Source organism: Onychomys torridus, chromosome 7 (assembly GCF_903995425.1).
Source record: "Onychomys torridus chromosome 7, mOncTor1.1, whole genome shotgun sequence".
NCBI lineage: Eukaryota > Metazoa > Chordata > Mammalia > Rodentia > Cricetidae > Onychomys > Onychomys torridus.
This window is the reverse complement of record NC_050449.1, coordinates 46,985,445-47,008,716: the sequence shown is the minus strand read 5'-3', so window position 1 is coordinate 47,008,716 and position 23,272 is coordinate 46,985,445. Positions and strand designations below refer to the sequence as shown.

At 37.1% G+C, this 23,272-nt stretch overlaps 1 protein-coding gene across 2 annotated transcripts in view; it reads left to right on the top strand.

The window, feature by feature from the left end:
• Positions 1-23,272, top strand: part of Atm (ATM serine/threonine kinase) — a 113,076-nt gene that overhangs the window by 26,080 nt on the left and 63,724 nt on the right. The window contains exons 13-28 of one of the 2 annotated variants that reach the window (XM_036192817.1): positions 710-935; positions 4,242-4,367; positions 5,919-6,044; positions 6,977-7,066; positions 8,361-8,460; positions 9,207-9,406; positions 11,473-11,555; positions 11,649-11,804; positions 13,212-13,287; positions 13,414-13,544; positions 15,636-15,756; positions 16,994-17,167; positions 18,716-18,885; positions 20,260-20,506; positions 21,479-21,594; positions 22,825-22,951. In XM_036192817.1, the coding sequence (XP_036048710.1) occupies positions 710-935; positions 4,242-4,367; positions 5,919-6,044; positions 6,977-7,066; positions 8,361-8,460; positions 9,207-9,406; positions 11,473-11,555; positions 11,649-11,804; positions 13,212-13,287; positions 13,414-13,544; positions 15,636-15,756; positions 16,994-17,167; positions 18,716-18,885; positions 20,260-20,506; positions 21,479-21,594; positions 22,825-22,951 (2,269 nt within the window). Of the gene's footprint in view, positions 1-709; positions 936-4,241; positions 4,368-5,918; positions 6,045-6,976; positions 7,067-8,360; positions 8,533-9,206; positions 9,407-11,472; positions 11,556-11,648; positions 11,805-13,211; positions 13,288-13,413; positions 13,545-15,635; positions 15,757-16,993; positions 17,168-18,715; positions 18,886-20,259; positions 20,507-21,478; positions 21,595-22,824; positions 22,952-23,272 lie in introns of both variants that reach the window. The other variant, XM_036192816.1, reaches the window with a different exon arrangement.

Here is a 23,272-nt window from a genome sequence, read left to right as displayed (position 1 = left end):
CCGTGTGCATCTGTGGCACACGTGTGTCCACTCCTTCCCCTCCTCTCACACACATTCAACCTAACTAGCTATATGGATGGCGGGGAGGAAAAAAAAACCTCATAAGAGTCGGATATAATGATGTCCTGTGGTCCCAACACTGAGGCTGAGACAAGAGTATCTTGAAATCGGACGTTTGAGACCATCCTAAGCAGTGTAACTAGAATCAATCAAACCCAATTTACAATCAGAGTAAAAATAGCCAAAACCTTGTTTTTAGTTGATTGACTCAAAGACTTAAGTTTGTCACTGTGACTGAACATAACTCAGTGATGTGAAGATACCCAGTCTCTCTCTCAAAGGCATTAAGTGAAAGAAAAATCATACATTTTGGAAGTAAAAGGTGAAAAGAAGGCAGTGTTTTGGTAGTCACATTCAGTTATTGAGTGTTAGTGTCTAAATGATTCTCTGAACTTGCCTTTTAAATTGTAGTGTCTATGTTTTTGTGAGTAAAATTTCCTATGGAATAATGACATTTTCCAACCTGAATTCGATTTGCTATAAGAGCCCAAAGAAGACAAAGAAGCATTTGACAGGATAGTTCACAAATTATATGAGCAGTCTTTGAATGATGTAAATGCTTTCTTGATGTTTTTATATGCAATACATTGCAAATAAGTTGAAAAAGTATTAGATTGTGGTTATTAATAAGTAAATCTCACTTTTGAAGTGAACAACACTGCCAAGATAAAGAAGAACCTTCATTTTCAGAAGTAGAAGAACTATTTCTTCAGACAACTTTTGACAAGATGGATTTTTTAACCACTGTGAAAGAATGTGCTGTAGAAAAATTTCAGCCTAGTGTTGGCTTTTCTGTCCACCAGAATCTCAAGGAATCATTGGATCATTATCTTCTGGGATTATCAGAACAGATTCTCAATAATTACTCATCTGAGGTGAGATTTCTTTAAAAAAAAGAATTGGGGTCTATTCTTGAACTTTCATAGACTGTTAGGAAGGAGAAATGGGGGAGTGAAAGTCACAAAAGATGAGAAGCCTGGTTTTAAGTGAAGTGCTGGCCCATCCCGAAAAAGCAGAGAAAATTAGCATGGAGGAAGGAAAATAATCTTGAGATAGTTTGTCTCAGGAATTCCGTAGACAAGAGTTCTTTGGGTAGGTTACTGGGAAATAGTGCTGGTATGAGTCTTAAGAATTCCAGGACAGAATGAACATATTGGTACAAAGGAAGGACATTTTAGTCACAAAAAAAGAAAAACCTGGTAGATTTGTTACATTTGAAGCAAGTGGAATGATTTTAAAAGGTATGGAATGGACTGACTAGTAGTTGTCCAGGTATTAGAGGTCACATAAGGATTTCTTTTATCTTTGTAACATCACAAATTCATACATACTATTCTCTTGAAAAACACCATTTCTTCTTGTGTATAGTGAATATCTTTCCTGTTCCATGTGTTTTGATGGCCACATGTTACATTTGTTGTAACGCCTTATTCGAACTTAGCCACACTAGTTTTTTGACCTGTGAGTATAAGTATTTGGGTGTAGCGGAGCATACCTTTGATCCCAGCACTTGGGAAGCAGAGATAGGTGGATTTCTGAGTTCAAGGCAGTGTGGTCCAAAAGCTAGTTCCAGGACAGCCAGGGAAACCCTCTCTGGAAAAAAAACAAAAACAAACAAACAAACAAAAAAAAAACCAGCTGGGTGTGGTGGTGCATGCCTTTAATTCCAGCACTTGGAAGGCAGAGGCAGGTGAATCTCAGAGTTTGAGGCTAGCCTGGGCTACAGAACAAGTTCCAGGATGTCTAGGGCTACACAGAGAAACTCTGTCATGAAGGAAATAAAAAAGAAAAAGAAAAACCACAACAAAAAAATCACAGTAGTTAGTATTATAATTTTAAGGATACTTAGTTAGTATCTTCTTTGTATCGTGGGTATTTATTATATGTTTATATATCTCAACTTTTGCTATAATTTGCTTTAAGGGCATAATAGTTTATTAATCTTTATACCTTCCACAAAGTCTTGCGTTATGTAAAAGACATAATTAAAGAAAATTTGTAAACTTCCCAAAGGAGTGAAATAAGCAGCCAAGGAAAATGACCAAAAAACCAAGTAGGGGCAGTGTGTCTGTTTCTTCTGTCATTGCCGTTTATTGATGGACTTCGCTATCACAGCTGTAGCTAATTTTGTTCTAAAGTAATTTAGTCATCTATTTTTTTTTCCTCTTAGAATGTTGTTTCTTATAGGATTGGAACAAAACATGATGATATTTGATTCTTAAATAACCCTGTAAAGTTGTCTAACCAATGTCTACCAGCAAAAATGTTTTCTGCTAGTCTGGAGTCTGAAAAACCTTAATCAGTAAAGACCCTTGTTCAGAACATCTTTTTTTTGGCTTTTCGAGACAGGGTTTCTCTGTGTAGCTTTGTGCCTTTTCCTGGAACTCACTTGGTAGTCCAGGCTGGCCTCCAACTCACAGAGATCTGCCTGGCTCTGCCACCTGAGTGCTGGGATTAAAGGCATGCGCCACCACTGCAGGCCAGAACATCATTTTTGCTGGAGTTCAGCTCCAATGGGGTTTAGGTCCTAAAGAGGAGGTTTGGAGTAGGTGAAGAAAAGGAGACTGACATGATCTGAGGGTGAGTTGGGATGGCTGCTTATTTATTGACAAAAGGGTACACCTTTTATACGCTGTAATTGCACATAGAATTAGATGGGAAAAGAGGGGCATGTGAGCTGGGATGTGGCTTGTGATCAGGGATTGAGGAAGCTAGCATTGACCTTGACAAGTTAATAGGCACCAGTCATATGTTAATGAAGGGCCACAAGTTCCTCTTGCCAGAGATAAAAATGATTCCCCTTTTAGCAAGCAGGAACTTTCTTCAAGCTCCTGAGGGAATGGGGACTTTTGTCTTATTTTCTGACTTTGGGAAAAAGACTTTCAGACAATCAAACACTCCATTATAGAATATTGCAGTTTTTGTAAAGATTTATTTATTATGTATACAGTGTTCTGTTTGCATGTATCCCTGCAGGCCAGAAGAGGGCACCAGATCTCATTACAGATTGTTGTGAGCCACCATGTGGTTGCTGGGAATTGAACTCAGGACCTTTGGAAGAATAGCCAGTGCTCTTAACCTCTGAACCATCTCTCCAGCCTTTCTTTTTTTTGTTGTTGTTATTTTTGGTTTTATTTATTTATTATGTTCACAGTGTTCTGCTTGCATGTATTCCTGCACACCAGAAGAGGGCACCAGATCTCATTACAGATGGTTGTGAGCCACCATGTGGTTGCTGGGGATTGAACTCAGGACCTCTGGAAGAGCAGTTACTGCTCTTCACCTCTGAGCCATCTCTCCAGCCCAGAATATTGCAGTTTTTGTATGGCTTAGTTTATCTAAATAGCAACAGCTTAAAGTGATCAAAGCAAAGCTAGACAAATATTAGTGTGAACCTGAGTAGACTGTAGGAATTTATAAATCTTGATTATCAAATATACCTTATTTATCAAGCATTTGTTACTTATCTAAATTTTTTAGCAGCGTGGTGTTAACTTGTGGTGGGAATAGATAGAGTTAGTGCCCTATATGGTTCCGTGGTGGTGGGGATTTTTTCCAAAGAATTTTGTGGAGGCTGCTATTTTATACATTTTCATCCTTCACCAAAGCCTACACAAAATTTCCCAAAGGGAATGGCATAATAGTGAGAATCATTAAAAATGAAAGAAACAGGGTGCTGGAGAATTGTGATCCACAAAGTTGAAACTTTGTCAAGCAGCAATGGTCACCACATGGTCCACACCAGTTTTTCTGTGAATCTAGAATCTAGTCATGTTCTGAGTCTTGTCCCCACACCCCACTTCAGTACTGGGAATCAAACCTTGGGTTTGTTACGCAAGCGCTCTACTACTGACATGGTCAGCTATCTACCTATGTTCTAAGTCATATGTTTGTTTGCCAGACTTTTCTTTCTTCTTGTGTGTTGCTCCCTTGGGTGGAGTAGGAGGAGATATCTTACGTGTCTTTAGGAGTAGCTTAGCCTGTTTGTTTGTAATGTTGGTTATCATAGCTCTGCAGTCATCTTGAGCTAGTTTTAAAAGTTACCCTAGAGCAGTCCAGTTTTAACTCTGCTGAATTTTTATTTCGTCATATGTGCATGAACTTCTTCCAGAGTTAATTCCAGAGTACAGAGCATTCTTTATATCTAATACTGTATTTTTAAATTTGTGGTTTATTTTAAGATTACAAGTTCAGAAACACTTGTCCGGTGTTCAAGTCTTTTGGTGGGTGTTCTCGGCTGCTATTGCTGCATGGGTGGAATAATGGAAGAGGAAGCTTATAAATCAGAATTGTTCCAGAAGGCCAAGGTAGGAAAATTCATACTGATAAAGTTTTAAATGGATTTAAATGAAACAAATTCCTGAAAGATTATGGAAAATAAACTTTTGTATAATTTGAATGTCCCTAATCTGAAAATAGGAAATCTGAAACACTTTAGAACTAGAAAATTTGAGTCCCAGCACAACCACAAAAGTGAAAATTTCCACATGGGTCCTCATATGACAAGTCATAGTCAAGATGTAGACACAGGTTAGCATCGGATGTTTGTAAGATGTTGTCTTTAGTTTTCTGTTGCTGTGATAAAGACCAAAGGCAACCTGGGAGGAAAGACGTATTTGTCTTATGACAGGATCATTGAAGGTAGTCAGGGCAGGAACCTGGAGGTGGGAACTGAAGCAGATGTCATGGAGGAGTGCTGCTGTGTACTGGCTTGCTCCCCGTGGCTTGCTTACTTTGGTTTCTTACCCAGGACCTGCCCAGGGATGGCGTTGCCCACAAGTAGACTGGGCCCTTCTACAGCAATGATCAGTCAAGAAAATGTCCTGACAGACGTGTATAGATAAGTTTCTCAATTAAGGTCACTCTTTTCATATGACTCTAGCTGGTGTCAAGTTGACAAAAACTAACCAGCACACTTGATGAAACAAATGAATTTTGTTTTTAAATTTGGGATCTGTCCCAAAGATATCTTGTTATGTATATGTAAATATTCCAAATTCTGAAACATTTTTTTGTCCTGTGTATTTTAGATAAGAGATGCTCAACATAAATAAACTTTTTCTTTCACTTTTACATTCTAAAAGAAATAGAGTGTCCTTCCTTAAGATTTATAATTCTTATAAACCTGTAAATAAGTATGGCAAATGATCTTTATCACAATGTAACCTCATTACAATATTTATATTATTACTGTTATTATTATTTTGAGATAAGGTCCCTGACTGGCCTGGAACTCACAGAGATCTGCCTGCCTCAGCCTCCCAAGTTCTGGGATTAAAGGTGTGCACCACCTTGCCTGGCTATACACATTGATTTTTATCTGTACTCTAAAAATTTTTTCCTAAGGTGATCTGTAGTGAAGAGTTCTTGACTGAGTATATTAAGCTCTTTGATACTAATATGTGTTATCTGTGGTGGGTTTTGCAAAGGCAACAGGGTGTAAGATATGGTGCGTTATTGTTATTATTTTGTTTGTTGAGACAGGATCTGACTCTATAGTCCAACCTGCCTGGAACTGTACCCTCTGAGCACGGGGATTATAGGTGCATTGCCATGTATGGCTTGGATTTGTCATTTTCTTTTTGGGTGTTTGTCATTTGTAATCTTATTGCATGACCATGTGCACCTTTTTTTTTTTTTTTTTTTTAATACAAAGTCTCAGTTTTTAGCCCAGGCTGGCCGTGTGATCCTTTACTCAGCCTTTCCCATGTGCTGGAATCACAGGGGTCAGCCCCCACTCCCAGTTTCATGTTCAGTATGTAAATATATTTAGTTTTGGTTTTTAAATGAAATTTCAAAAGAAGAATACTAAGTTGTTATTTTAACTGGAATTTGTCTTTTTCTTTTATTCTAAATAGTCTCTAATGCAATGTGCAGGAGAAAGTATCTCTCTATTTAAAAATAAGACAAATGAGGAATCTAGAATTGGTTCATTGAGAAATGTAATACAACTGTGTACAAGTTGCTTGTGTAAACATACCAAGGTAAGATCATCTTGGTAGTATAGTCTGTTCATGGGGCTTATAATTTAGTGCTGTGGAGTTTTTGATCCATTTATAAGTTTATATGCTGGTCTGAAATTAAATTGAATGATAAATAAGAATATTATAAGAATATTAGTTTCTCATGAAACTTATTTTGTAACTTCATTTTCTTATTATATATATATAAAACTACACAGATGAGTCTTCTATCGCTAGCACATTTTTATTAATTTATTGATTCATTGTTAACAATATGATTTTTCATAACACTATACTGAAGGTAATCAGTGCTACAAAGATAACGCCGTCCCAGGATGAGCTCAGTCTGTAGAGTGCCAACAAAGATAAATGATACTAGTACAAATGTTGCTTTTGCCTGTATTATCTCAGGTAGCATTTGGTAGAAAAGATGCTCCTGTGGGTAATCCTTGTTTTGATTTTGCACAGGCCTGTTGGGGTAGCTAAATGATGCTAGACTGTTGCTAGTATTTTGAACAGTCTTTGAAAGCTAGTACATAAGCAACTTAATATTCATAGTATATAGTTTTGGTTTTCTAATACACTTTCCTGTATTTGTATATAAGTGTGGAAGGCATGAAATGGAAGATTGAGCCTCACAGTCAATTGCTTATTATGTTTAGGATCAGTAGCTGATATTTTAATGATGTATCAACACAAAGACATGTACTTCATTTATCATTTCCTTAAGAAAAGAGATTAGGCTATAGTTGCTATTCGGGGTACTTTCTAGTTCACTGCTCTCTTGAAATGAACTCAATAAGTCCTTGTTCTTTAAAAAAGAAAGATGATAGTGTACCTCAACTTGTAATTTGGCCTCAGTTCTGAACTCATTCAAGATAAGAGAAAATTATTTTATCAAAAATCTGTATTTGCTTTATTTTTTATTGCTTGAATCTTTGTTTAAATTACAGCATAATCCACACAAGATTGTATCTGGCTTTTTCCTACGACTGTTAACATCAAAGCTTATGAATGACATTGCAGATATTTGTAAAAGTTTAGTAAGTATGAATCCTTTTTTTTTACTAATAAATTTCATTGATTCTGAGATGCAGTTAAAATTATATATACATATATGTGCGAGAGAGAGGGAGATTGAGTAAGCACAAGCAAGCTGGCACATGTGTACCACAGTTTATGTGGAAGTCGGAGGACGAGTCTTGGGAATGGATTTTTATCTGTCATTTTCTGGGATCCAGTGATTGAACTCAGGATGTTGGACCTGCATGCAAAAGCCTCTACTACCATTGACCTATCTTGCTGGTCCTAAATTGTATATTTTTGTTGAAACAGCTAATAAATAAATATGTATCTCATGGTATAGCATGAGATCTTGGATTTTTTTTTTTTAAATAAATGTAGCCTTTAATAAGGTTATTGCATTAAGGAGGGCATGTATTTAATTTCTTCTTAGTATCAGTATCTGGCCTTTAATTTTTGACAATTACCCTGCCTAACTCTTGCAGGCAGCCTGCTTAAGGACTTATACCTCTATGTGTGCCATACCCATCTGCTCTCACTGAACATTTTAAGTCATTTTTCCCTTCGAACCAAAAGTTCTGCCACAGAGACTCCTGCATTTCTATTTTGTCTTCTTGTATTTGAAAGGATGCAAGAAAGGGACTCAGTTGTTCAAAGGAATGTGTGAGACTTTTAGGGAGCGTGTGTTATACAATAAGATCTTAGTTGTCTTGCCAAATATCACCTTGAACTCTAGGTACAAATGATTCTTTTCCTCCAGGTATCCAAAGAGGTGGGACTACAGGCAGATGCATGCCTCCATGTCTTTTAATTTTAATTTTGATGGCTGTTGTTATTGTCCCACAAGATAATCCTAGTAATTGATACTTCTGTGCTTTCATCAATTTCTGGTGTTCAATTTTAAAAGTTTTATTAAATGTTGCAAAATGTTGTTGTTGTTGTTGTTGTTGTTTACTCTTTGAAGGGGCCTGCCACCCAGCTCCCAAATAAATCTATTACATTTACTTATTTTATGCCTGTGTGGGGGCACGTGTCACAGTGAACGTGTGAAAGAAAAATTACTGGCATCTCTTATTTCCTAACATTTGGATCCCAGGGATTTAACTCGAGTCATCAGGCATGGCAGCAAGTGCCTTTATCCCATGAGCCATCTTGCTGGGCCATGGTAGTTTTTAACATAAGAAATTATTTTTAAAGTTTTGTTATCCTGTTATCTAAACAGGTTCCAGTTTATGTATTCACTTCCTACAATGTGATGGATTAGTGTGTTTCTGAAAGAGATTGAACACAGCATCTTTGTTTCTTCTTTCTAAGGCATCCTGTATGAAAAAGCCATTTGATTATGGAGAGGTACATTCAGTGAACGATGATGCTGATGAAAATCTGATGGAGGCACAGGGTCCATCATTCACAGGTCTGTTTAGTGACTGCTCTGCTAGTGCTGTGAGTGATGCAAATGATGCTGGAGAGAACCAGAGTACTCTTGGTAAATAAGTGTTTTCTGCTCGGGGTTTCCTCTTACCACCTTACGTGAATTTGTCACTGAAAAGGACCTCATTGAAAAGAACTTTAATGATAATTTCATTTCCCTTAGGTATAGTCTACTTAGATTGTCCTTTTTCTGTACATTTACTTTTTTTTAAATGGAGACAGAATTTTACCATGTAGTACTGTTCTGGAACTCATTATGTAGAGCAGGCTGGACTGCAAACTCAAAAAGATCCACCTGCCTCTGCCTCCCAAGTGCTGAGATTGAAAGTGTGTGCGCCCTGCCTTGGCATCTAAAATAAGTATTGTTGTTTTCCCTACTTTCTGTGTTGGTGTGTTAGTGTGAGCACGTGTGTGGAGGCTGGAGGACAGTGTTCCAGAGGCAGTTCTCTCCTTCCTTCCACTGTGGACTGCGTTCTGGGTTTCCGACTCGGTTTTGCCGGCTGTGTGCAAGCGTTCCTACTTGCAGAGTCGACTTCCCTGTCCCTCCCTACTGCACGTTAAATCCCTCATTTTAAAAGTAAGGTCTGTTAGTTTCTTATTCTATTCATGAAAATTTAGAACTAGTTTAGAGAGAAACTCTATGATGGATGTGGAAAGTGGGAGGATGTTGAGGTTGTGTCAGCCTACTGTGCCCCTCTCGTAGTGTTAATGAGTGCCTTTTATTTTTAGGTGCCATGAGTCCTTTAACTGCCGACTACCTGTCAAAACAAGATCTTCTTCTCTTAGACATGCTCAGGTTCTTGTGCTTGTGTGTAACTGCATCTCAGAGCAACACTGTGTCTTTTAGAGCAGCTGACGTTAGAAGAAAGCTGTTACTGCTACTTGATTCTAGCACACTAGATCTTACTAAATCTCTCCACCTACATATGGTGAGTCTAGGGGATTGAAGAAGCTTTTTGATTTTGTCTGGTGTTGCCAAAAAATGCAATAGTTGGATATGTAAGACTGGTACAGTAACTTTGAAAGCTTGATTTTTTTTTTTTTTGAAATATAAATCTGAGATTAGTTATAAGATATATTCTGCATGTTTGTGTGTATGTGTTTCCCAGACTGGGCTGAAGCAGTCTTACTGGATTAATGGGGTAATAGGTACACGCTATCATGCCTAGATTTTACATTTTTTCTTTTAACATGCTGTGCAAAGAACTGAAGTTGAGGCTGAAGCAATGAAACTTGGGTGCATTTTGAATATTATTTCCTGTAATTATTGTGATTGATTATAGACTGGCACAGGAAATGTCTTTGAGACAAGTTCTTCCTGTGTATCCCAGGCTGGCCTGGGCTAAACAGTCTTCCTTCCAAGTGCTGAGATTATGACTGTAATTGACATTCAGCAAAACAGGTCTTGACTGTAAAAATAATTCATAACATAGAATTTGAGGTCTGAGTGTAGCTTTTGAACTAATGCTACTAATACATACCTTCAGTTTCAATTCATGACTTTGTGGCTTAGTATCCCCTCCCCCAATTTGTAGCTCCTTTGTCTTTATAAGACAAAATGAAAAACCCTACCTTCCCACAAATAAGGAATTCATTTACTCAGTAACCTTTCTATGGAACACATTTCTTGTCATGTGGAACATGTCCTTACCTTATTCCCAGTAAACAGGTGGAAATAGCTCCTGGCCCATTGAGTATCTTCTGGTGTGTTCAAGGTTATAGCCTTGGTTTGCTAAACTAGCAGACATACCTGGTACATTCCTAACCATGTAATAGAATTATTTGTCATGGATGTCTTGAACATGCACAGGTATCCTCTAATCGAAATGGGTTTCATTATCTCTTTTTGGGAGCCTTGGTTCCATTCCTCACAAATACTCTAGTAAAGTTTTACCCTGATTTGTGGGAAGGGTTATATGCTTTTCTTGAAGCTTTTTTAAAAGAATTTTATTTATTTTTATTTTATGCACATTGGTTTTTTGCCATGGGTGTTGGGTTCCCCTGGCACTGGAATTACAGACAGTTTTGAGCTGCCATGTGGGTGCTGGGAATTGACCAGGGTCCTCTGGAAGAGCAGTCAGTGTTCCTAACCCCTGAGCCATCTCTTCAGCCTCCAACTTTTCTTGAAGCTTTGATGTTTAAAATCACTTAACATTCTCAGTAACATTACATATGACTTACATACTAGGTATTAAAGAGGATTTAACTAATTCTTTTTTTTTTTTTTTTTTTTTTGGTTTTTCAAGCCAGGGTTTCTCTGTAGCTTTGGAGACTGTCCTGGAACTTGCTTTGTAGACCAGGCTGGCCTTGAACTCACAGAGATCCACCTGCCTCTGCCTCCCGAGTGCTGGGATTACAGGCGTGCACCACCATTGCCTGGCAAATTCTTTGTTAGTATATAACATATCTCTTAGGATTTTTTTTTGTAACTAGAAAATTACTTAACACCTCTGGGAAATTGATTGCTTATTTATAACTACCATTATAAATTTTACTTATAACACAGCTCTTTGTGTGTATAGTAATACATAGTTACAAAGTTGCCATGGTAAGCAGGTAGGTTAGGATATTTTAACGCTCAGGATTATCTTTCCTTCCCAGGATTCAGTAGTTTTTCACCACTGAACTTAGCATTACTCTGAGAGTATAGAGACATTGCAGATTCTTTACCTCTAAACTGTAGTGGTGACAGTAATGGTCATTTCTTGAATCCCAGCAGAAGTTCTTGTTTCTACTCCTCGGTTACCTGACCAGGTAATTGCTCTATCCCCATTTTACAGGTGAGAGTATAGGCTCGCCATGGCTTATGGTCAGGATTTTTAACCATTTTAAGTTAAGGCTGTTGTGCTGAGTTTTGAATCTAGTATTTGATTTAAAGATATCTTATATGCTATGTTTACAAATTGACAGCTCTGTGCATGTTTGAATTTGCTTTTAAAAGTAAGTGGTCTATGGGTAAAGCTGGCTTTTTTTTTTATCTTTTAAACCACCTTAGTACTTAGTGCTTCTGAAGGAGCTCCCTGGAAGAGAACATTCGTTGCCAATGGAAGATGTTGTTGAACTTCTGAAACCATTATCGTAAGAAATGAAAGCTGTGTTATGTTATGCTCACTTTAAATTATAAACTGGCATGTTCTTGTACGCTTATAACAAAAACCATTTCTACCACAGCCTTGTATGTTCTCTGTATCGTCGCGACCAAGATGTTTGTAAAACAATTTTAAGCCACGTCCTTCCTATAGTGACAAACCTAAGTCAGGGCAGTGTGGACACTGAGAGCACAAGGAATGCCCAAGGACAGTTCCTGACAGTGATTGGAGCATTTTGGTAGGCATAAGTCTCTTTCTCTACCTCTGGATGCAGATGTCAACTCTACATTAATGACTTTTTCCCTGATTATCTTGTGTAACTTTCTACATCTTTAACAGTAGCATAATATAGTCTGTCTTTTTCTCTTTCAGTGCATGTTTGTGAATGTTTGCTTGTGTGAGTGTGGGTTGTGTATCACTGCACTCCTATGGCAGTCAAAGAACAACTTTGGTGTCAGCCCACCCTTTCTACCTGTTTGCAGCAGGTACTACATGTGCTACTGCAGATACCAGGCTATGAGGCCCACAAGATCTTCCTTTTTCTGTTTTACATCTTGCTGTAGGCATGCTGAGATTACATATGGCTGCTGCTGCATCTTACATTACTTAAGTTCTGGAGTCCAGACTGTTTTTCTCACTTCCATGAGAGCCATTTCCCCAGCTCTCTCTTCCATTCCCTAATTGAAAAGCTACATTGTTTTTATAAGGTTTTGTTTTCTAAAGTGTTTAGCATAATGGCCCTGTAAATTTTGGATCACATATAACTTGACATGGATGGTGCATAAAAAAATGCAACAGTCCTAAACAAATTGAGTCGTCGGTGATCCATATGAACCAGTTGGCTTTGTCACTGTTCATTTCATTCAAAGTCTCACAATTAAAACATCTTTTTAACATGTTATTTATGTGTGTGGGGAAGTCTGAGCATATGCAATGGTGCACGTGTGCAAGTTAGTAGGAGTCCGTTTGTCTCCTTCCACTATGTGGGTCCCAGGGATCGAACTCAGGTCCAGCAGGTGCTTTTACCCCCTGAGTCATCTCGCTGGCCCAACAATAACATATTTGATATATATAGGAAATCACATACATGTAACTTAGATGCCTCATTCTGTTAGATTAATAAGGACTTCTCTAAGTGGACATAGAAATATATATATATATATATTTTAAAAGTTTTATTTATTATGTATATAGTGTTCTGCCTGCATGTATGCCTTCATAACAGAAGAGGGAGCCAGATCTCATTACAGCTGGCTGTGAGCCACCATGTGGTTGCTGGGAATTGAATTTAGACTAGACCTCTGGAACAGCAGTTGGTGCTCTTAACCTCTGAGCCATCTCTCCATTTTTAAATCTATGTTATAATGACCAAAAACTTAAAGGTTATTCTGTTTATCTTCAGTTTGCTATAGCTGAAGTGTGTCAGTTCCAAGATACAAAACAAATGTACATCAAAATGAATTTCTTCTTATTTAGCTTGAATTTTACGGAAGATCAATATACTGTCGTGTTTCTTACAGTGAGAAATAATTTAAAACAAAATTTTGAAATTAGCTGTGATAATGTTAATATCCATTGATTTTTTTTTTTCTGTCTTTGCTTTTGTTTGAATAATTATTACATTGAAAATCTTACCTAATTTCAGGCATCTAACAAAGGAGAAGAAATGTATATCCTCTGTAAGAATGGCATTAGTAAAGTGTCTTCAAACTCTGCTTGAGGTCAGTTACTCCATGCTACCAGAAAGTTTTTTCATTGGAATGGTCAAAGCCACCTTTATTTCTGTATGCTAATGAATGATTTTTCTTTTAATTTTTTTTGTATTTAACTTTGTTATTTTACTATAGGCCGATCCATATTCCAAATGGGCGATTCTTAATGCAAAAGGAGAAGATTTTCCCGTAAATGAAGTATTTCCACAGTTTCTTGCTGATGATCATCACCAAGTTCGGATGTTGGCTGCAGGGTTAATCAACAGGTAATAAGTTAGGTTTTCAAAAGGATTTTGTAATGCTGCTGATTGCAGCAACATCTTCACTAGCTGTGATGGTAGCAGTAACATACACTTAATCAGTATATACATGTGCCTGGGAGTTGTGTTTTTTCTTTAATCTGACAGTTCTATTATTTAGATAACATTATTTTCTCCAGTTTACAAGTGAAGACTGGCTTAGAGAGGTAACTTGCTTTGTGCCATGGAGCTAATAAGCCATTGATTTGCATGAGAAGTGTCTTCTCAGGAGGTGTAGAATATTTGGATATTACCATGGCTTTATGTGAGTCAATAAAGTTGTAGTTTCTTCGTTCTGTATGGTGCTGATATGATTGCTGTTTTAGCTTAAAATATATTTGGCTATGGTGGGTGTTCATTGTCAATCGGTGAAATGAATGTATTTGGAAAAGTAACTCTGTGCTGCTTTAAAAACATCAAAGCTGGGTTGGGGAATTAGCTTAGTGGTAGAACACTTACCTAGCAGGCACAAGGCCCTGGGTTCGGTCCTCAGCTCTGGCAAAAAAAATAAAAATAAAAAAAAAAAAAAATCAAAGCTGAAAATTGCATATTATTCAGACCTAAATGACCAGTAAGAGAAAGGTGCCATAAAGAAATTAGCCAAGGGCTGGAGAGATGGCTAGGGGGTTAAGAGCACTGGATGCTCTTTCAGAGGTCCTGAGTTCAGTTCCCAGCAACCACATGGTGGCTCACAATAATGTGTAATGAGATCTGGCGCCCTCTTCTGGCCTGCAGGAATACATTACATGCCGACAGAACACTACCTACATAATCAATAAATAAATCTTTAAAAAAAAAAAAAAAAAAAAAAAGAGCCATGCGGATCTCTGTGAATTCAAGACCAGCCTGGTCTACGCAGCAAGATCCAGGACAGGCACCAAAACTACCCAGAGAAACCCTGTCTCGAAAAACAAAAAACAACAACAAAACAAAACAAAAAGAAAGAAAAAACCTGCAAAAAATTATCAAAGCAGTCATACTCTATGACAGTGGTTCTCAACCTGTGGTCATGACCCTTTGTGGAGGCTGAATGATCCTTTTACAGGGGTCACATAAGACCATCAAAACCACTGATATTTACATTAGGATTCATAACAGTAGCAAAGTTACAGTTATAAAGTAGAAATGAAAATAGCTTTATGGTAGAGGGGGGTCAGCACAACATGAGGAACTGTATTAAAGGGTCACAACATTAGGAAGGTTGAGAACTAATGCTCTGTGATAGAACAAATGTGTCCAAAATTTGAATCTGTGACAGTGATGTTTCCATGAACCAGGTGTTGTTTCCATCCCTCATTTACTTTAGTAAGAAAATAGTGCATTGTCAAGATTGCTAGTGGTTGTGTGTGGCAGTTTAAATCCTTACTGAACTGAAGTTAAAATTACCAGGTTATGAGGATCATAAGTTGAGTGTAATAACTAAGTGTAGTGATGGCATGGGGGTGGGGAGAATCTAAGTTTCAAAAATTTCAAGAAAGGTAAGTCAGATTCGTTGGTTTTTTGGTTTGTTTTTGTTTGTTTTTCTTTTGTCTTTGATTTGTTAGATATTTAATGTGGGACTAGAGGCTAGCAAAATAAAGGAATCAGAAATAACAAATTTCTCAGAAATATGAAGGACAAACTTCATTACAGAGTTATCTTAAAATATGTGGGTGTTATGTAAGAGGTATTGATAACCTCCACATTAAATATAATGTTCACCGAACACCGAAGCTACTCATTTTGGCGTGATTAAACTTAGAACAGATTGACACAGAAGATGGTGGACTCTTGGGACTCGCGTTTGGCAAGAGGACAGTGAGTCTTTCCGACAGCTTGAGTTTAATGTTTAAATCTGACCAGTAGTTCAAACACCTTTGAAATCTTTTCTATCTGGAAAAGTGGATTTTTAGATTGAGGACCTTAACATTTAGCAGATGGTCTGAACTGCTAAAGTAGTCTTTCAAAGGAAGCGCTGCAATACTTGCCTCAGGGAGTGGTTTATTTATGTTCTATAATATGCTTTGATATGTAGGATTTGAAATAAATCGATTTCTTTTGTTTATTTGTTTGTTAAAGACTATTCCAGGATGTGAAACATGGAGATTCCTCCAGATGCTTGAAAGCACTACCTTTGAAGTTTCAGCAAACAGCTTTTAAAAGCGCATACAGGAAAGCAGAGGCCGGAATAAGAGAAATGGTAATTACAGTAACATGTATGTGCTCTGCACTCACAGTGGTCTGTCTGTGTCACATGTCTTCAGTACACTTCGGGTGAGAGTTTGTGTTTAGTAGTTTGCACTATAAAGCTGGTCTAAGTCAAATGACCAAGTATGGGCTGAATAAGATTTTTCTGAATGAAATTTGTAGGCCACAGTGAGTCAAATAGTAGAAATTACTTTTGCTTCAACTAATCTATGGTGTTTTTGTGAGGAAAATTCAACTTTCATGGGGATTTCAATACATTTGAGAGATTAAAAAGGCCTTTAAAATGATTTTTATTTATTTTTAATAATTTATGTGCATTGGTATGAAGATGTCAGATCCCAGGGAACTGGAATTACAGAACATTGTGAGCTGCCATGTGGGTGCTGGGAATTGAACCCACGTTCTCTAGAAGAGCAGCCAGTGCTCTTAACCACTGAGCCATCTCTCCAGCCCAAAAAAGGCTTTTTTAGTTTAAGAAATCTTTAAAACTAAAAAGAAAATTTTAGAACACACCAAAAAATGCTGTGTATGGTGGTGTGTGCCTGTGACTGTACTATTCAAAGACTGAGTTAAATATGACTCCCTGGATTATAGAGTGAGTGCAGATAGTCAAAAAAATGCAGATAGGGCCTGGAAATATGGTTCTCAGTTAAGAACATTGGCTGCTCTCCTAGAGGATCTGAATTTGATTCCTATTACCACATGGCAGCTCATAGCCATGTGTAACTCCAGTTGCAAGCAAGTACATAGACATATATGCAGGCAAAACACCCACACACCTAAAAAATAAAAGTAAAAAAATAAAAGTTTAAAAAAATGCAGATGAGTACTTATTGGGGATTTAAAAAAAATAATTGATCATTAATAGAAAGCATGTTATTCTATTTGCAAGGCTTTATAGAAGGCAGTGATTTTTAAAGAAGAAAACACTATAAAGATGTCTTAATAAAATCTTAGGAGTAGCACTAATGTTTCCCACTCTCCTTTTGCTTTAAACAACTTAATACTTTGTGAAAATGTTTTTCCTTTGGTAATTGTTTCCCTTCGATCTTAGGAAATGGCAGCTTTTCTTAACTATAGAAAAGCTTGTTTCTCAAGTCTTTCCTCTTAGCTCGTTACTATAAGATTTAAAACCTGGCAGGCTATTAAGAGGTTAGAGAATACTTGAGCTTGCTTGCTTGATTTATCAATTTAATATATTTATGTCATTATTCTTATAATTTTTAAAGTTTTGTGATACTCAGAACCCTGATCTTCTGGATGAGCTTCATAATAGAAAGTCAGTTTTACTGATGGTGATAGCCGTGGTCTTGCACTGTAGCCCTGTCTATGAAAAACAGGCTCTGTTTGCCTTGTGTAAATCTGTGAAGGAAAATGGATTAGAACCTCATCTTGTGAAAAAGGTATGATGAGTACTTTCACATTGTTTGTGTGTGGCATTTGATGCTTTGAAACAATTTCTTTTTAGACTGGGAATATTAGAAACAAGTTTAGTTGTGTGTATACATGTGTGGTTTAACACTGTTGGACCCAGAGCCTTGTACTTAGTAAACACTCTACCACTGAACTATTGTCTTTTCCACAGCCAAACTTAATAACTCTTTGAGTGGTATATTAATATTCAGTATGATTTCTTGGTCGGTTTAAGATCATTTTATAAGGCACTCATTGAGAAGTAGCAATAGTGAGTGATCTGTCTCCATACAGACCAGATCTTCTAGAACACTGTTTATTGATAGAAACATTTGGAGCTCTTTGATTGCTTTTTCATAGATTGTGGAGCAGCATATTGGGATTTAACAAGGCCAGAAAATAAAGTTGAGGACAATGTGGCTTTTAGGTTACATTTAGAGAAGAGGTCCAGGCTCAGTCATTGCAACCATATCATCCCATTTTTGTAGAATACAGTAGCCCTCCCTATTCTTCCACTCCAAGTTCATTATTGGGAACCTCTACAAGTTCTTGTTGCAGGTTTTAATGTGGTGAATATGGACTGATAGGCAATTAACTTGGTACCAGCATGGGTTCCATGGAACTTGTACATCAGTCTTTAGGGGAACTGGTCTTAAATGAGTTAACCTTTTACTTACTGTTATTAAAATGAGTGACATGTTTTTGGATTTTTAAAACTTTGGATGTGAGCCTAGAAATTTAATTTTCCTTAGACTATTCTTTGAGATATAGTCAGCTATATAAAATTATGCTATGATTTATTAAATGTTTATTATGGGTTTTCTATGTGCTGGATGCTGTGCCTGGCTAGCTCAGTTGGTAGAGCATGAGACTCTTAAATCTCAGGGTCATGAGTTTGTGCCCTACGTTGGGCGCCATTTGTACCTGGAGAGTTCCTCTCCAGCTCCCGCCAAGCTCCGCCAATCCCGTAGCCCACTTATAAAATGAACACAGACTCTTATATTATTTAAACTGTTTGGCGTAATGGCTCAGGCTTCTAGCTATCTAGTTCTTACATCTTTTTTTTTTTTTTTTTTTTTCACTATCACCTTTATTATTGAAACACCAACCAAAATGTCATCAGTTTATTTAGGTTTAGTTCTTACATCTTAAATTAACTCATTTTATAAATCTAGACCTTGCCACATGGCTTGTAGCTTACCAGTATCTTACATGTTGTTACTCATGGTGGTGGCTGGTAGCGTCTCCTGACTCAGCCTTCCTGTTCCCAGAATTCTCTTCTCTGCTTGTCCCGCCTATACTCCTGCCTGGCTACTGGCCAATCAGCATTTTATTTATACAGAGCAATATCCACAGTAGTATAGTGAACTATATAGTACATTTTCCATTTTCTCAGTTATTACTACCCCATGCCACTGATGCAGAAGTCAAGGTAGAAAAGCATTAAGTGACTGCTACAAAGTCCTATTTTAAATATTAACAAGCTGAAATGATGATTGCTTCCATTTTTTTAAACATCACATTTTCCTTTTGTGCAGGTTTTAGAGAAAGTCTCTGAATCTTTTGGGTGTAGATGTTTAGAAGACTTCATGGCTTCTCATCTAGATTACCTGATTTTGGAATGGCTGAACCTTCAAGATACTGAATACAACTTATCTTCCTTTCCTTTCATTTTATTCAACTACGCAAGTGTTGAGGATTTCTACAGGTGGGTATATATGTTGTGTGCAGTGATGTCTGACAACCCTTCTTCCACCCTCACATCACAGCCACAGGCAGGAAGTTGCCTGGTTTTTAAGAAAAGACATATTGAAAATGTATGTAAGGATGTATTTGAGCTTAGGATTTGTTGGTAGTAATACTAGTAATCAGTTGTATATCTTTGAGTAAGCTGTGGTAATTAATACCTTATGCATCTTGACTTACACACAAGTATCTTCCTTTGGAAAGTAATCAAAGATAAATTACTAATGGGTAATTATTTCTTGGATGATTTTCTTTCTTATTGGTTGATAGTGGATTATTTAATCATTTCTATGAGTTTTCAAAGCTTATCACAAAATACTAGGATGTAGCTCAGTTGGTACAGTGCTTGCCTAGCATGCTCAAAGTCCTGGATTCAGCACTGACTATGTAAACCAGGCATGGTGGTACATACTTACAATTCCAGCACTGAGAAGGTTGATAGATAAAGGAAGCTCAGTAGTTGAAGGTCATTTTCAGCTGCATAGGGAGTTCAATGCCAGGCTGTACTACAGAAGACCCTGTACCAAAAAAAAAAAAAAAAAAAAAAAAAAAAGGAAGTACATTGATGGTCTTTATCATCCATTCTTTTTTGCAATAGCTTATATATTTTTTCTTTGAATTTATACATTGCTTTACCTTTGATCTTACAATATTGCATTAAGTTGATTATGTGTAAAAAAAAATGAAAGTTCTTTAGCTGGGTATGGTAGTGCATACCAAATGCCTGTAGTTCCTGAACTTGAAAGATAGAGGCAGGAGGATTCCCACAATTTAGAGGTCAGCATGGTCGGTATAAGTATAGCCCAGGCTAGCCTGGGCTGTGCAGTGAGATTGTCTCAGAAAAAGGGGAGGGAGAATAAAGTTGTACTTTTTTTTTAAAGTGTTTTTATTTATATTTTCCTTAACTTTAATTTTGCCATTTGTAAAATGGTAATAAGAGTATTTAATGATGTAGGGGTGGGAAAATGGCTCAACAGTTAAGAGCACTGATTTCTCTTCCAGAGGACCAAGGTTCAGTTCCCAGCACCCATGTGGTAGCTCACAGTTGTCTGTAACTTCTTTACCAAGAGATCTAATGCCCTCTTTGTTCCAAGAGATCCAGTATCCTCCTCTAGCCTCCATAGTCCCCAGGCATGCAAGTGGTACATAGATATAAGTGCAGGCAAAACACCTGCATATGTAAAATTAAAAAAAATAATTAAAAATATAAAAAGAATATTTAAGAATCTAAAATGATGCTTTAAACACTGACTATGTTAAAGCATTTTGTTATTTTAATGTAAAATTTTACTTTGAAAATGTTTATAACCTAAATTTTAAATTTACACATTTTCAGATCTTGTTACAAGGTTTTGATTCCACATTTGGTGATTAGAAGTCAATTTGATGAGGTGAAGTCCGTTGCTAATCAGATTCAAAAGTGCTGGAAAAGTCTGTTGATAGACTGCTTTCCGAAGATTCTTGTGCACATTCTTCCTTACTTCGCCTATGAGGGCACAGGAGACAGCAGCATAACACAGAATAGAGAGACTGCTACCAAGGTCTATGATACACTTAAAGGTGAAGACTTCCTAGGAAAACAGGTGTGGCTTCAGTTTTTATCTGCCGATACCCCTTGCTGATCAAAGATGTAAGCTTTAAAATTTAAAGTTATGGGGCTTGGGGAGATGGCTTGGTAAAGAGTTTGCTGTGTAAATATGACTACCTGAGTTCATATCCCTACATCCACATAAAAGCTGGGCTTGGCTGGCAGCTCACACATGTAACCCCAGAGCCAGTGATACTGGATGCTTGCTGGCATTCCTGAAGAATTTCTGCCCTTTGTGAGACTCCCTGTAGCAGAAGCAGATTGGTGAGAAATCTACCTCTTAGACAGTCATCATTTTAGTGAGTATTGACAAAAGGTGATACTAGCTTTAGATTCTGGGATTATCACCTGATACCAGGAGAAGAGTACAGGGCATCTAAGGGGCTTATTGCTAGTCACAAAGATTTCTTAATAGTTAAGATCATTAGAGTTAGCAAAAGAATGAAAAATAAACTGCAAATTGAGGAACAGTGTAGATTATGGAACTTGGCTAGCTGGGGAACTTCTAGTTTGAGAAATTTAATGCTAAATCCAAATTCTGTTAAAATGGTTTATAAGATAGGTTGAAGTAAGGAGGGTTGGTTTGTTACAATTCCCCTATGCTCATTTCAGTCTGTGGATTGGCTAAGTGGAAGAAAATGTAGAGGTTTTCTTTGCAGAACTTGGGCTTGTCTTGTTTGTTTGTTTTTGTTTTTGTTTTTTGTTTTTTTCGAGACAGGGTTTCTCTGTGTAGTTTTGCATCTTTCCTGGAACTCACTTGGTAGCCCAGGCTGGCCTTGAATTCACAGAGATCCACCTGGCTCTGTCTCCTGAGTGCTGGGATTAAAGGCGTGTGCCACCAACTGCCCGGCATGGGCTTGTCTGTTTTTATAGTTATGAATTAAAGAATTAATACATACCCTTTGTGCTGTTATAAAAATCATAGATATAAAAATGTTTAATATATTTTAATTTTGTATCCTTACAGATTGATCAAGTATTCATTAGTAATTTACCAGAGATTGTGGTGGAGTTACTAATGACATTACATGAAACAGCTGATTCTGATGCCAGTCAAAACACTGACCTTGGTGACTTTTCAGGGTATGTCCATTCCTTAGAGGGCTAGCTGTAGCTTAAGAGTCACTTTACTTACCTATCTCCTTCACTGCAGCCTTCCTACTGTACTTGTTCTTTCTAGCTGACCTTTTTGGGGGAATCCATTAGCCTGTTTCTTTTCATTCTTCCTTTGGTATTTAAGTATTGAGCTACCTAATGCCTTTTGAGACTGTTTCTCTTTATGTGTTTGATTACTGGTTCTCTTAGTCACGTCTTGCCTTTTCTGCCTCCTTTCTTTGTGGTGCTCCTTAGCTGGCTGTCCAGTTTAACTTAGATTTGAAATCACTTGGTTGTATATGAATATTAGAGTGGTTTTTTGTTTTTTGTTTTTTTGCTTGATTGTAAGCTACTTGAAAATCTTAATTCTAAAACAAGATTTTAAAATATTGTATTCTTTTGTCTATGGGTATTTTGCCTGCATGGGTATCTGTCTGTTGTGCATGCAGTGTCCGTAGAGGCCACAAAGGGCATTAGAACCCCTCCTCCATCACACACCCCATGGAGTAGTTGTAGTTGTTAGCCACCATGTGGGTGCTAGGAATTAAACCTGGGTTCTCTGGAAAAGTTGTCAGTGCTCTTACCTGTTGAGCCAGCTCTCCAGTCCCTAAAATACTTTGTTTAGGTTTTGTTTTTGTGAGACAGGGTTTCACTATGCAGTGATGGCTGTCCTAAACTCACGTTATAGAACAGGCTGGCCTCAAGCTCAAAGATCTGCCTGCCTCTGCCTCACCAGTGCTGGGATTAAAGGTGTGTCCCATCGTGCCCTGCTGAAAATACTCACTTTTTAAAAGTGCTGATTGTGCTAAGCGTATAATTAGTAGTAATGCTGAGAAAGTACTTAGAGTTTATAATTGTGTTCTAAATAATGTTAATAATCTAATGCGTCACCTGGCTTAAGATACTGTTGATCTTGCAGTACTGCAGTACAGAGTTGTAAATCAGACCTGAAGGGAAATTTTGCTAAGTCCCAACTCTGGGGCTGCCATTAACTTCATAAAAGGTTAAATAAATCAATTACTTTAAACAAATTCATCTGACATTATGTCCATGGGGACGATTCATGTATGCAAACTATATTTTATTGTTTATGATTTAAAAAATATATAGTTTTTCAATAGAAAGCCAGTTTTGTAACTTGGGAGTTAGTTAATCTCCATTTTGGGAGTTCACTTGTTTAATTTTGTTTTGAAAATATTGCCTTTTTTTTTTCTTTAGGGATTTGGATCCTGCTCCTAATCCACCATATTTTCCATCACATGTTATTAAAGCAACATTTGCCTATATCAGTAACTGTCATAAAACCAAGTTTAAAAGCATTTTAGAAATTCTTTCTAAAATCCCTGTAAGTACATATTGCATTAATAGTATAATAATTGATAAGAAAAGTCCTTTTCAGCTAGAAAATGTAAGTATATTGGGGGGGGCATGAAAACTTACTTGACTAACTAATTTCAAAAGGAAAACACTTGATTTACAAGTTATATCTTAGTATTTTAGTCAGTGTTAACTAAATGCATTATATATCAGGCCAGGATTTCATGACCCTACCTTTATTAATTAGTTCAGGGAACGTGTTTACTGTGTCATCATAATAGATTGATTTTCAGTTTACTTTCTGAAAACTAATGTGGAAACTGTTTATAAAGTGAAATAGACTTTTAAC